This window comes from Malania oleifera, chromosome 12 (assembly GCF_029873635.1).
Source record: "Malania oleifera isolate guangnan ecotype guangnan chromosome 12, ASM2987363v1, whole genome shotgun sequence".
In the NCBI taxonomy this organism is placed as follows: domain Eukaryota; kingdom Viridiplantae; phylum Streptophyta; class Magnoliopsida; order Santalales; family Ximeniaceae; genus Malania; species Malania oleifera.
Genome location: NC_080428.1, coordinates 66,721,526 through 66,736,112, shown reverse-complemented (window position 1 = coordinate 66,736,112; position 14,587 = coordinate 66,721,526). Strand labels below are relative to the sequence as shown.

Sequence of the window (14,587 nt, the reverse complement as noted above, 5' to 3'; positions counted from 1 at the left end):
AAATTTAATTCACATTTTTTAATATTGTAATTGATAAATTACTTAAATTTAAAAATGTGAACTATGCTTTAACTATGACTTTTGGTATGTTTTATTTGTATGAAAAATTTTATATTATAAACATTTTGTGGCCTTATTAAGTATTTTTAATAATTTTAAAATTTTAATATATATATTTTTTAATTTTTAAAATGATAATAAAATAATTTTTTTGTTGATCGAGTCAAAGTAATGGAATTGGTTAATTGGAGAATTGACACTTTGATTTATTTCTTCAATTTTTAAGGTGTTAAACTATTTGATTTTTTCAATTTAATTAATTTATGAAATTGATATCATATCATTTTATAAAAAATAAAATTTATTTTATACATATATTCATCTGGTAAATAAAATCAAATTTAAAAAATTAATAATTTTTGAAAATTAGTGGATTTCAAAATTTTCAGGGTGTTTTGAATTTCACCCAAAATTATGTATGTTTTCTGAGCAGTGTTGCGATGAGTGATCCCGACACAACACCAAATTACGAAATACACCTTAAATCATTGAACACTGAATCTGATAGCTCTAGGGTTCTCTGTGATGCTTAAATCATTGATCTGTGCAAGGGATCACTGATTGAGCGAAAATTTGGACGAACTTCATTGAATTCCTCAATGGGAAAGGTTCGGCTGTTGGATCTTGAGAAGCACTTTGCTTTCTATGGCGCCTACCACAGCAACCCCGTTAACATCGACATACACATGGTGTTTGTTTGGCCGATCTTCTTCACAGCCCTTCTTCTCCTTTACTTCACGCCTTCTTTGTTCCACCTTCCTTCTGTCGAGTTTTCGCTATTCGGGAACAATGTTTTACTGTTCTTCAATATTGGGTTCCTGCTTACTCTGATCTACGCCTTATTTTATATCTCTTTGGATGTGAAATCTGGTCTTTTGGCTGCCTTCCTCTGTGTGATTTGTTGGGTTTCCAGCAGTTTCCTTGCCGATCGGCTCGGGTTTTCTCTGGCTTGGAAGGTAAATTTTGGCGTTGACTTTGTATTTTGTTCATGAATTGATATGAATTTTTCGATTGAACTACACCGATTGTTTTTGTGAAACAACTTCTGACAAAATTGATTTTTGCTGTGGTTGATTTTGAAACTTTGGTTCTTTCCGTTCTGGAAGTTTGAGGTTCTTTTTGTAGTGGTCTGTTTAGTCGTTTTAATTCTTGTTGTGCTTGGGAACAAAATTCAATACAAACCATTGTTGCTGTTTGTCCAAGTTTGCACAAAATCCAGTCAAAGCCCAAATCCGTGTTCTGAAATGAGGTGTCTTATTATTATTATTATTGTTGTTGTTGTTGTTGTTGTTTTTCCTTGATTAACAACTTCACTCTGATTATGTTTTGTGAAACAACTTCTGACAAAATTGATTTTTTCTGTGGTTGATTTTGAAACTTTGATTCTTTCCGTTATGGAAGTTTGAGGTTCTTTTTGTAGTGGTCTGTTTAGTCGTTTTAATTCTTGTTGTGCTTGGGAACAAAATTCAATACAAACCATTGTTGCTGTTTGTCCAAGTTTGCACAAAATCCAGTCAAAGCCCAAATCCGTGTTCTGAAATGAGGTGTCTTATTATTATTATTATTGTTGTTGTTGTTGTTGTTGTTGTTTTTCCTTGATTAACAACTTCACTCTGATTATGTTTTGTGAAACAACTTCTGACAAAATTGATTTTTTCTGTGGTTGATTTTGAAACTTTGATTCTTTCCGTTATGGAAGTTTGAGGTTCTTTTTGTAGTGGTCTGTTTAGTCGTTTTAATTCTTGTTGTGCTTGGGAACAAAATTCAATACAAACCATTGTTGCTGTTTGTCCAAGTTTGCACAAAATCCAGTCAAAGCCCAAATCCGTGTTCTGAAATGAGGTGTCTTATTATTATTATTATTGTTGTTGTTGTTTTTCCTTGATTAACAACTTCACTCTGATTATGTTTTGATGCTCATGATCTTAATATTTATGCTTGGGCAATTCTTTTTTTTTTTTTTTTTCAAATGCTTTGTTAAAAGTCAACGGGCTCATTTGATTTTCCTTGTAATGTTCATCATCATCCTATGTCGCTTGGGGCATTGATATATTGCAGCATAGTTGGTAGTTGCCTTTGACGGCTCTGGATTTGAAAGAACTGAGGCTGCATTGGGAATACTAGATTTGGGCCTTGAATTTGGAAATATGTAGAAATGGATTGCCAAATGTTGAGACTTGCCTATTGCAAGGTTGAGAAACTACTCAACCTAAAAGTTTAAGCTATTCAGTAAGGGCTAAAAATAGGTTTTAGTATCTCGCAAGATAGAGGTTAATGAAGGAAGATCTTTTGCTGCCTACCCCCACCACAGCCAGTTGCAAATTGATCTTATGGAGTGGTTTGCATTGTTGATTTTTGTTATGGCCTCTATGGCATCTTTGGACTTTAGTTATAAAAAGATCTAAAGATGGAAAGTGGGAAAATATGACACTGCAATGTTACAAAATGATGATAATTTTTAAAGGCACACCTCCTTCATGAAAAACTATAACCCTGTATTTGGGAGCTTGGATTTCAAGCCTTGGATTTGGATTTATGTGGATTTGAACAAAACGTAGTGTAAAATTGTATTGAGTTTCATTTAAATCCATATAAATCCAAATGCAAGGCCCAAAATTCCTGCTCCCAAACACTACCTAGGTTTTGTAGTCACTAGCAATCATTTGAAGTGGTGTCTATCATGATGTGGCTATTGGTATTAGACTTGTTCACAATGTCAAACAAACTCACAGGGTTTTTCGAGCAATGTTAATAGCTACTAAAACTTTCATCAAGATGTGGATTTCTCAATCTGCATGTACTCCAGCTGATGCATTTACTCTGAAGTGTCCCTGTGGTTTCCATTTGACTTGGGGGAGCAAATGTGAAACAGTGAAAGATGAACAAAAACCCATCCAATTAAATAGGCAGACATTATCTGATTACTCACTCTCTCTCTCTCTCTCTCTCTCTCTGAGATGCATTTGTTCTGGCAGTCAAAAGACCAGGAAAAGGATTGCATTGCAGCTGTTGATTGAGGCTTCGTCTTTTTTATAGTGGCGTGCTATTAGCTGAATGTGATGTTTTCAGAATAGAAGTTCAATTGTTCTCTTAGAAAGCAACCTAGAACAAAAAATATTCTTCCATTTTACGGAAAGCTGTAAACTTTGTTACAGTGAAAATTTTCTTGAAGCATAATATGTGGTAATCAATTCAAATTGATTCTCATTTTTATTTCTTATCTGAAAAATAAATAAAAAGTAGATATAGAAAAGAAATCTGAATGGGGATTGAAAACTTGAAACTTCAGAGATTCACTCATATTCAATTTTTACTTTTGAAAGAAATGTCAAGTGGCCCTGTCGTAAAAAACTGAATGGAGCAATTATTCTAGCATTCCTCCTACATGAAATTGTCAGGACAGCCATTTATTCACAATTTTGGCTGATTGATAGTCAGTGACTCCTATTTAATGCGGATGTCATGAAATGCATCTCGGCATGTTGTCAGTGAGATAATCGTACTGAGAAGTGAATGCCAACCTAGAGAAGTTTGGTCTGATACATATGCGACCAATTTGCTGTGTGAGTGCAATAGCACACACCTTCATTTGTTTCTAGTTAAGTCAGATCTTAGTTATTGTTCAGAAAATCTACCACTTACTTTTTCCCCCCTTTGATTATGTAAATCAGACTAGTTTCATTTAAATTTTAAGTATTTAACTAATCTAACTTATTTTCAGGTTGTTCTGGTGGCTCAGCTGATATGTTGGACAGCGCAGTTTATTGGCCATGGGGTCTTTGAGGTAACTTGTGTAATCTGTAACTTGATCATCTTTTTTTTTTGTTCATTTTCATATTCCTGAAATTCAATTAGTATTTTATATCATAAATTTCTTATTAAAAAATCAATTGATATTCGACAGAAACGAGCTCCAGCTCTTTTGGACAACCTTATTCAAGCCTTACTAATGGCTCCCTTCTTTGTACTGCTGGAGGTAATTATTGTATAAGCTGCATGCTTTTTCATGACAGTTTCTTCAATTTAAGAACTATGTCTGTTTCGATGTTGGTTGTTTCAGGCTCTTCAAGCCTTCTGCAGTTATGAGCCGTATCCAGGGTTCCGTGCAAGAGTTGAAGCAAGGATAGAAGCTGAAATTCAAGAATGGAAAGATAAGAAGCAGAAATTAATTTCTTAGTTTATGCTGCTGCAGTGCTGCTTGTGTGTAATCTATGACTGTTCAGCACAGCTTCTGTAAATATATTGTATAAAATAAAACAATTGTGCCGTGCACAAACTTAAAATCGTTATGCAGTCAACTCATGAAATAGTCTGTAATTTGCAGTGCTGGCAGACAAGAAATGAATGAACTCAAGCCTTCTGATTGCTGTTATTTGATGCATTGTTCTTCCTTTTCCCACCACCCTAGATGTGCTTTAAAAGGGTAATTACCCTCTCTAAAAGCATGCTTTATTTTTTCTTCTCCTTTTCTTTTTCCAGGATGTCTAAAGCGATCTTTACTTCTTATTGAACTTGGTTCTGGATCGTATATATTACAAAGTGAAGGCTTTCATTTTCAAGTTCTGTAAAATATATCATATTTTGCACAATGGACATAAAAGGTTTTTGGGTCTAGGGGAAGCTAAGTTTTCAACTGTCATATACTATTCCATTCTATATAATTAGGAAGTATTCTGATATCAAGAAGTGAGCATATGGTCATCTCACTGCTCATTGAAAAGTTTGACCTATGTTTTTCCATGAAATCAGTGTTTTGAGCTTTGTAATCCTAGAGATTGCAATTGGAAGGCTTTTGGAAACTTGAAGCATTGATACCTCTCTCACTGACTCAACAGTTGCCTACAACTGGAGTGTCTTTTCTACATAGCTCCTTTTCTTTCTTTTTTTTCCCTGTTTTTTTTTTTTGCTTCACATCTCTTTCTTAGCAGGAACGCTATGATTTTCTCTTGAAGGTGTGGGTTCTAAAGCCCTTGCAGTCTAGGTTGAAAGAGCTAGTTCTTGTCAGGAATTTCATAGAGCATAAAGCTCTTTACTTTTTCTTTTTGGGATTTGGACAGGGCATAAAGTATTCCACCGCAGTCCATTACTCTTGCTTGTGTTTGATTTTTGGTTGTCTTGAAAATCAATCGTAAACAGAATCTAATTATTGGACGTTCATTTTCACCAAAGATGAAAAAAAAAGCATGTCACCTGAGTGATTAGGTCATTTTTATGAGTAGAGATTGCTACATTGTCTAAATTGATAATACATGCATACTGAATTGCAAAGCTTGCAAGCTTTCATTATGGCAGGGGAGTGGCATTTTAAGAGCGTCTGCTGATTGTAAGCTTTAATCCATGTGCCATTGATAGAATTGTCATCATCCTGTACTTCACTGTATGCCCTGGCACCAAACTGAACTTGTAAAACCTACACAAAATGGCCAAGGCCATCTTCATTTGAAGATATGCTGAGTCCTTCCCGAGACATATCCTTGGCCCTGCCTGCAGATCAGCATGAAGAGGAATCATGATCCACTTTTTGCACCAAATAATGTAATATAATTGTTTTAAGCATCATAAATTAGAAAAAGGATCAATTTTAAAGAAAAAACAAGAAACTCAAGTTTAGGTGTTGTACTTTGATGAAGTTACCTGGCCTGTCTTATCTGAAATTTGAACCTTGGTTAGGACTCTTGATTACATAATCATACCTGGAATGCAGTGAACTTGAATGGAGATGCATTTTGGAAGAAACCATCTTTGAGCCATCTCTCAGGCTTGAACAAAGCTGCATCAGGACCCCAGTTGTACTCCATTCTTCCCATCGAGTAGGGTACATAAGTCACCATGCCTCCTGCTTTTACCTTGGTTCCATCTGGCAATATGTCATCTTCCAGGATACCCTTAGGATCCTGAAAACATACACTCTCTTCATTAAAGCATATATTGGTGAAAGACTCTTTATGGAGGGAGGGACTGGTTATCTTTAATGGTGCTTTTCACATCCACCAGTTCCATTAGAAATGTTTACCTGAGGAACAGCTGGGTACAAACGAAGTGTTTCTGTGATCACTGCATACAGGTAGTGTAATCTTGCCATTGAATCATAAGTCAATAGTCCAGCAAATTGTTCAATTCTTCGATCAAATGATTCAGGTTCCTCTGCATCATTCTGAAGCAGCGAGATGTTCTCCTCTTTTTCTCGATCCTCTTCAAAAGTTTTGAGCTCTGAGTAAAGCTTGTCAGCTACATGAGCGTGGCTCATTATCATGTATATGGCCCATGACAGAGTTGTTGCTGTTGTGTCACGGCCAGCAATCACAAAGTTCAATACCACGTCTCTGAGGCTTTTGTCAGTTGAGTTGCTCCCTGTGTTTTCACCTAACTCGATGAATCTCGATAATATATCGTGTTTTATCTGATCATTTTCATCATGAATTGAGTTATATCAATGATGGGTTTATTCTTTTCTTTCATATATTCAAGAAAACATTGCCATTAGAAGACCAATTATTGAAGTCTCCCATTGTGTTACCTTATCATGTTTATGATTTTCTCGGGCTTCTTCTATCTCAACCTTCCTTGTTTGAATAACAGAGTATGTAAAATCATCAATGATTTTAATGCTCTGGTCAAGTAGAGCTTCAGAGCCAATATTAAGAATGTTTTTAATTTTCCAAAGAGGGTCGATGAATCTAAGAGTAACAATGATATTTGCAGTGTCAAAAGCTCGTGCAAATCTATTTTCAGGTAGATTTGGGGACAAAGTTCCTATCTCCACACCAAACCCAACCTTGCATATGGAGTCCAAAGTCATCCTCATCAGCAGTTCCTTCAAAAAGAAGAAGAGGAAGGGAAAAAAAAACAGAGAAAGTTCAAGCTCCCTTCAGCCATAAGACATGCAAAAAATGTGTAGAGGCAGAGATTAGCAAATAACCTGCATGTCTACTTCTTGGTTGTTGAAAGATGCTTGACTTATAATAGCAGAGAGCTTCAGGCCATATTCTCTGAAAACCACAGTGCTGAAATCCCTCAAGTTCTTGGATGCAAACTCAAAACTTGCTGTCTTTCTTTGCTTCCTCCAGAGCTCTCCATCTACATTAAAAATTCCATCTCCAAGCAGCACCTCCATGTATGAGTGATACACTGCACCCTTCAGCCAGTACATTTTTTTTTTTATCAAATACAGGGAAAGAATGAGAAGATGAAAAGACCATACAGAATCTAAGTCACGTATAATTCTATCTAGTTGCAAGTTGCATAATAACAGCAAAACAAAGCAATAAAAATTTCCTGAGATTTCTCAAGCAGGATGCTGTTGCAGCCACTTTTGAAATTAGCAAAACCTACCTCTATGCTCTAAAAATTTCCAATTTGATGACATGGAAGGGATTTTCTGAAGTCAGAATGAGATTTTTCACCTTTGGGTAATTGGCAAAGTTGGTTTTGAGGACATGTTCTACATTAGCAGGATCTGCAATGTATGTGTAAGTTGTGAATGGCATTGGGACGATGACAGTTTTTGACTTGGACAAGTATTCGACAAGCCAGTCGTGCATTCTGTCATAATTCAGCAGCTGTTCAATAGCTGCCCCTACAAGTGGCCAAGTTCTTGGGCTTTTACTGTTCCTCTGGCTCCATCTGTGGACAAACATCCATGACAGCACCATGCAAACCACGAGTAGCATTCTCATGTTGTATCCACCTTGGGAAGGAGAAATGGATGAAAGGTTCCTCCCTTCTTCCATTTCAGATTAGTATCAATGGAATGTAATGTGTTGACAGAGTTTTCTTATAAAGAGCTTGGTAGAGAAAATGCAGTTGAGATGTAAGTGTTGAAGCCAATGAAATAGCCATACCTTTCCAACAATCTTTGCATGTTGTGGATTAAAAATGGATTCACGTTCATGGTGTCCTTGACCTAATTCTAATTTTCTGATATAAATATGTTTAAACTTGGAGGTGAGTGATATGCCAATAAAATCAAAGAAGGCTTCTAGTATTTTCTCTACACGTATGCAAATATCATGACATGGGTCGGGATAAAGTTTATATAAGAATAATTCTTATTTATCAGACTATAAAATTAGACTATCCAAGATGTTGACATTTTAATATCTGTACAGTTAAGTATGACCAACTCAAAAAATCAAGAGGCCGCTGAGACTAACAAAAATCTGATTCAAACTTCATGGTACGTTTGCAGCGATAAATTAGGTAAATTACTGATTGAAGCCTGAAATGTCAGTGTCAATCCAAATGGGATTTCAGCTACCACCAGACTTCTTGTGGCATCTTTTGATTAACTCAAATTCTCCACAATGTCTTTTGACAATTCTCTTACACTTTGTAGTAGTCTGTTTTTGACCAGTTATAAATTTCTTAGCCTACCCTGGATAGAATGATAACAAAAAATTGAATTAGATTAAATTAAACCAGTGAACATTAGTGCTATCTCAATAGACTCTAATAAAACTGTTGTTTACTTTTAATGCTAAGCCATTGATTAAACGAAACCCCATAGTACTTATGCTTATGCCCTAATAGTAAAGGATTTGTTCCCAATTTTCACCTCATAATTCACAACATAGTTGTCAAACAAGATTTTTTTGAAGGCTGTGTTTGGTAATACAAATTTAATTGAACTCTTGCATTTGGAATTAGTAAAACTTAAAGACAAAATTCAATATAAAGTTGTTTAACATTTTCCTTAAATCCACATAATTTCGAATCCAAAGTGCAGAGTCCTGTTCCCAAACACACCAAAGGGAGCCTTTCAAAGTATGATTTGATAAACATATCAAGTTGTGTCCATTACCATGGGCTTTCTTGAGGACAACAAATCAGATTTCTCCATTAAAGCCTCTGTATGGGTCATTTAGGTGTGTAAAAAGAGAGATCGTCCATATTATTTCACAAGTTTTCTGCAATATATGTTTCCTAGGTAACAATTTTATACAACTTGGTGCCAATAATGTCCACAATAATCATGTTTAACCAGTCCTGTTCCCAGCTTCTTGTAGGGCAAAACCAGATCACTGAAATTGGTACACTGGGTTCACAAATATTGCCTGGTTTAGGAAACTAGTCTGATTCACTTGGAACTTTGTTGCATCTGTGTATTGGTTTGGGATTTCACAAAACTGCAGTTTCTCAACCTCTCTGTGCTCAATCTCACCATTGCCCATCATGTTTTGGTAATCATAGGTTGAGATATTATACGAGTTATCAGTTAAGAACTGAGAAATGGGTGCCAAGTTCTCCATTTCCAACAGATGAGCAAGTGAACAAGTCCTTGGAAATTTCAACACTTGCTGCTCACTGATGTCATGGGCATTCACCATAGCCATTTGGGCATTTGAATCTTCCTCCTTGTGCTCCATGGTTTTCCCTGTGTGCTTCTTCTTGTAGATCCTACAAAGGACCCAGTCATCCAGCTGAAACCAAAAACACATATACACAACCCATTGTTTGTCAATCTCTCATTATTAAAAACAAGGGGAACCAAAAACCCATTTCCCCTTCGGGTTACAACTCACAAGGGCTTAGTGCTTACCCTCATAGACCCATTTTGCTTGTTGGGTCGAGCCCTCGAGTCACTTAGTCGATACTCGTGCATGATCCAATCGGTCTTAACCCCCTTCGGCGGCCTCCCCTTGTAAAAAACAAGAGCTTTCTTAACCCCAACATACTTAGACCCGCTATGGATAGCCTTATCAGTCCCCGTAGCCTTCCAGTATCCCGAAACGGTAGCCCGATTGGGTCGCGCCCCGTTCGGGTACTTCCGATCACGGGGAGTGAAGAAGTACCATTCATTTTCTCCAAACTCTGCCTTCTCTACAATCCATAAAACAACAAAGTACATAAGCAAATGGGTGACAACAGAAACGGACAATGATTGATCAAAACTAATTTGTCTTTGGAAAACGAACCAGGCAATTCCCATGGATCAAACTTGTAGATATCCACTTCAGGGATAATGGAAACAGGGCACGGCCTGGACGTTGCTTGGTTGCGGAGATAGTACATGATCAATTCCTCATCAGTGGGGTGGAATCTAAATCCGGGGGGGAGTTCAGAGCTCCTTTTCCCTTCCATTGTGTGATTCCCAAGGAATTCCCAGAAGAAAAACAAATCAAGGAAAAAGCTAATTCCTGGGAAGGGGAAAGGGAGAAAGGAAGAAAGGAAGAGATCAAGCGAAGGGAGGGTGTTTGAAATGTTGGAAAGGAGAGGCTGCGCCGTTTTATTGGTGAAGGGTTTTGTCGTTTTGTGGGATTCCCATGTTCTTGATTGGCTGTTTCTTTGACCAGCGTGCCTCACGCGTGATCTGATTGGCTCACTCGCGGTTATACACGCGTAGAGTTACACCGATGGGGCTTCTCATTATTTTAGTGGGGGAGTGGATAAGTATGACTTTGGATGGCGATAGAAGTTTAATTAGGGCATGTTGGTGACGTCAAATTTTGAAGAAGTAATGGATAATAGATTTTCAAACCAAAAGCTTTGAAAGGACCAAAATTTGTTTTCCAGATCTTTTGATGCTATCGAAAAATTTGTATTTATGATGGTGGACTGTCGTTTAAGTGATCCCATCCCCTTGAAATTTTTGTTAATGAGATTGTTTTATTGAAATTATTACTGTGTGTTTATGTTAGAATGACACGAAAATTTAAAGTATTATGTTTTTTTTTTTAATAAATTTATTAACGAAGAGTAAGAAACTTGTACGGTTGAATTATAAGGTAAAAATGCCTCTCTTGGCTTTCTTTTATAATAATTTGGGAACGTCTTGTGAGTTTACCTCTTGCTTGTTTGTAGAATAAAGTAATCAAATGGAAAATACGATTCTCTTCTTTCAATTTCATTCAACCAAATTAACTAACTTAATCTGATTCTATAATGTGTTAGGATGTATTTGAAACTGACAAAGCCAATATATATTGAATGAGTTAATTCAAATTGCAGAAGTTATATAAATTAGATTTACTTCTACAACTTTAATTCTATTTAAGTTCGAATCGAATTCAAATTACTCAAATATCTTAACAAAATGAGTTTGAGTTTCGCAGTATTACTCATACGCCTAATCAAGTTTTGATTTGTTTAAATCAAGTTTAATTGAATTGAAGTTACAATTGAACAAAATTTGAGCGTTATAATTTTATTACGATCGCTCGTGTCCGAGTCAAGTTTTAATTTCCATTTCGAGAAGAAAAAATTTCTTTTAATTGAGAGTATTTATGATCAATAATCCACTTTATTATTTCTTAAAAATAAATTTGCATCAGTGGCTCGCTATTCCTATGTAATAAAAAAAAATAAAACATAAATAAAATTTGCAATGTCATGCCTGCGATGACATCAGCAGAGAATGCCCCACAAGGCCGCAATTCTTCCCTGCTCGATGCTATCCAATAGGTACAGTGGGGACTGGGAGAGTAGCGAGATTTTCCTACTCGAGGGAGTGGGGGCCATCACGGGTTCCTTACCTCGGACTCGCGAACGGAGGCGCTCGGTGAACCGGACCCTCGGAAGCAGCCTTCCATGGCAGTTGGGAAATGGACACGTGTCCGTGCCGCAAAGGATAAGCACGAGAGAAGCGTGGTTCTTATCCGGCCACGTCGTTTCTCTCTTCCTATTGGACCAGCCAAGCCCTCCATTTTGAACCATTTTTTATTTTTCGTTGCGGGCCCACATATAATAAGCCCACATTTTTTAATTTATTTAATTAATACTGAGAACGTGCGAGATTTACATTTCTTAATTTTAAAAAATTGAAAATTTGTAAAAATAAAATTAAGAGTTATATAAGCTATTTCAATTTAATTAAGAGTATTTTAAAAAAATTATATTAGACGTTAATCAATAACTAATATAAGGGCAAGTTCGACATTCTAAAAAAATAAATTAAAAACAAAAAAAATGTTCAATTTTATAAGCCTATGGTAATACGAATTCGGTTACGTGTTTTTGCTGTAACTTAATTTAAATTCTAGAAATTTTATTATTTAATTGTAGTATTACAAACTTTAGGTGGCGGGATCTGGTCCTGCGGATAAGATCCGTGTGAGCACGTGGCGTGAGGCCAACGGTAACCGTCTTCGGGAGATGCGATTGGAAGAATATTCGATGAAGAGGGGAGGAACTTATGTGAGTGGGTCCCACGTGGGCCCTTTCCGTTAGCATGCGGGCGGGTTAGGTGGCTCGTCTTTATTGACCTCAGCTGCTTTGTTTTCTATTGTCTTCAATATCCAAGTGAGAAAACAAAAAGTTTTCTTTTTTTCTTGTTTGGGAGGGAGGAAAATAAAGATAAATTTCAATGTCTGAATCATTATCCACACGCCATTTTTTCAAACACAATTAATGCATATTTTATAGCTGACTGAGGTGATTAACCTTAAATATTTTCATAAATTTGAAGTTATGGTCCCAAATATTTTATTAAAATATTATTTTTAAAAGCTATACATTATCAAATTCGAAACTCGTAGATCATACGATGAATAGTGAAAGTTCTCTATGAGTCAGCGAGGACCGTTGATGGTAATAGAGATCTGTCCCGAGAGTCAAATTGACCGAACATTCAACTGATGCGCGAAAGCCGTGTTCGCATTCCAAACTTTATCCTGATCAGCGAAACCTAGGGGAGGACGCTGATCCGTTGGTTTGGTGCATCATCAAGGGTCCGAAAGGCTTGTTGGTGGCTGAAGTTCCTATCTAATAATATATATATATATATATATATATAATATTATTAGTATATCTTTATTATTCATCAGGGAAAGTTTGTCTCATTTTAATCAACTCTTTTGCTTCAATTATTTTTTTGAAAGTATTCTTAATTTATAATTTATCTTATGATTATAATATTTAAAAATTATGAACATATAAGTACTTTAATAAATAATTTAATTTTAAAATTAAAAATTATTTTTAACTTATATGGGTGCCTTTTTAACTCTCCTTTATCTTTTAAAAATAATAAGTTTATAAAAGTAAGTACACTTGTATTATAAGCATTTGTGTTTATTTATTTTACTTTTAATATCATAAAATTAATTATATAATATTTCATTTAAATTTATATAAACTCACAATTAAAGTTTTGTTTTTTTTTTTCTGCAATTTAAACAAAAAAATTGTAGATAAAACTTCAGTCCTTGTACATAATATTCAAGTCTAAATTTCAAAAGTTAGTTTCCATAGATAATTCTAGTCTTTAAGTTACGGCTAGGCACAAGTTACACGCTGAATTTTTCATTTAAAATATATTTTAATGTAACATGAGCAATACTCTTTAATAATTTTTTACCTAAACACATTTCATGTTTTTCACAATTCATAATTAAAAATAAAAAATAATTAAATGAAAAATATATCCTACTTCTAAGATTAGTGTTACCTTGAACAATGTTTTTCTTTATGAAAACTAAAATATTATTTATGACTTGTTCCATTGATTTTTTATAATAAATAAAAGTATATAATACATTAAAAGAGCATATTCTAATCATGGATGCATGCCCCATTCACTTTTCGAATGACAATACCCAAGTGCTCAAGTAAGCTTCAGGGTATTGGTCTTGTACCTAAAAGAGAGAGAGAGAGAGAGAGAGAGAGAGAGAGAGAGAGAGATTAGCTTTGGATGGTGATAGCTAATAATAATATATGGGGGCGTCGCTTTGTTGATGATTATTATAATGAGAATTCATGTCATTTAATTAAATCAAGGTTTAATTTTTTTTAGTTATGTATGGGGATTCGAGTCTTGAAAAATATGACTTTTTAATAAATATTAAATCTTAGTATTTGGAAAAAAACACAGACAAATATGTTTATTATTTCAGTAATAAATTAACTTAATATCTAAAATTTATTAAAAATTATTATCATTATATATGTACAATAAAGTTCTATTGATACCTAATTTAATAATTGTCAATTCAAGTAGTAAAGGCGACTTGTGACTTTGGTAACCATAAGGTCACAGGTTCAATTCCCTAAGATCTCCTGATAATCAGAGTTTTGATATTATGTTAGATTACCACTTTATTTAAAAGTTTAAACTGTTAGGTTGTAAATCAACAATATATATATCAAATTTTAACATTCATTAAGACACTATACCGGTGAATTACTATGAGTCCGTTAATGGACGGACGATTTTCATCTTCGAATTTGGTGTCGCACCATAGTATTCAAAGTCGCGCGATATTGACTGGAGTTCTCAGATTATTAAAAAAAAAAACATTACAAGAAATTTGAATATAATTTAAGTCATTGGATTATCTAATGTCATAAAAATAAATAAATAAATAAATGTAGGGTGGGGTGACGTAGCATATGAGGAACAATGGTACGTGATGGCGGATTAGAAGCCAATCAACATCCATGCACAGTAGTAAGTACCATTTGTTATTTTGTTTGGCAGAGTGGGGGACCTAGTCACCTAGGGTAGCCTCCATAGGAGCTCTTCATTCTTTTTCTACTTACTGTTAGCTCTTCCCCACACCTATGGCTGCCTACAAGAAGAAAAGGTTAAAGC

The 14,587-nt window shown here is 35.1% G+C and overlaps 3 protein-coding genes across 3 annotated transcripts; 1 reads left to right on the top strand and 2 right to left on the bottom strand.

Annotated features, from left to right (window-relative positions):
* Positions 1 to 297: 297 nt before the first annotated feature.
* On the top strand, positions 298 to 4,432 carry LOC131144913 (2-hydroxy-palmitic acid dioxygenase mpo1-like). Its single transcript, XM_058093865.1, has 4 exons — positions 298 to 1,016; positions 3,782 to 3,844; positions 3,965 to 4,036; positions 4,121 to 4,432. The coding sequence occupies exons 1-4, from the start codon at positions 660 to 662 to the stop codon at positions 4,235 to 4,237; spliced, it is 609 nt and encodes a 202-aa protein (XP_057949848.1). The 5' UTR covers positions 298 to 659; the 3' UTR covers positions 4,238 to 4,432.
* A 757-nt stretch (positions 4,433 to 5,189) lies between these two features.
* LOC131144911 (cytochrome P450 704B1-like) lies at positions 5,190 to 7,751 on the bottom strand. Its single transcript, XM_058093863.1, has 6 exons — positions 7,464 to 7,751; positions 6,980 to 7,195; positions 6,578 to 6,874; positions 6,074 to 6,460; positions 5,754 to 5,954; positions 5,190 to 5,544 (listed from the first exon to the last, which is right to left on the bottom strand). Exons 1-6 carry the CDS (start codon positions 7,734 to 7,736, stop codon positions 5,365 to 5,367), a joined length of 1,554 nt encoding a protein of 517 aa, XP_057949846.1. The 5' UTR covers positions 7,737 to 7,751; the 3' UTR covers positions 5,190 to 5,364.
* A 1,176-nt stretch (positions 7,752 to 8,927) lies between these two features.
* LOC131144912 (NAC domain-containing protein 2) lies at positions 8,928 to 10,270 on the bottom strand. The gene is made up of 3 exons (XM_058093864.1): positions 9,975 to 10,270; positions 9,599 to 9,879; positions 8,928 to 9,479 (listed from the first exon to the last, which is right to left on the bottom strand). The coding sequence occupies exons 1-3, from the start codon at positions 10,138 to 10,140 to the stop codon at positions 9,078 to 9,080; spliced, it is 849 nt and encodes a 282-aa protein (XP_057949847.1). The 5' UTR covers positions 10,141 to 10,270; the 3' UTR covers positions 8,928 to 9,077.
* Between the last annotated feature and the right edge of the window lie 4,317 nt (positions 10,271 to 14,587).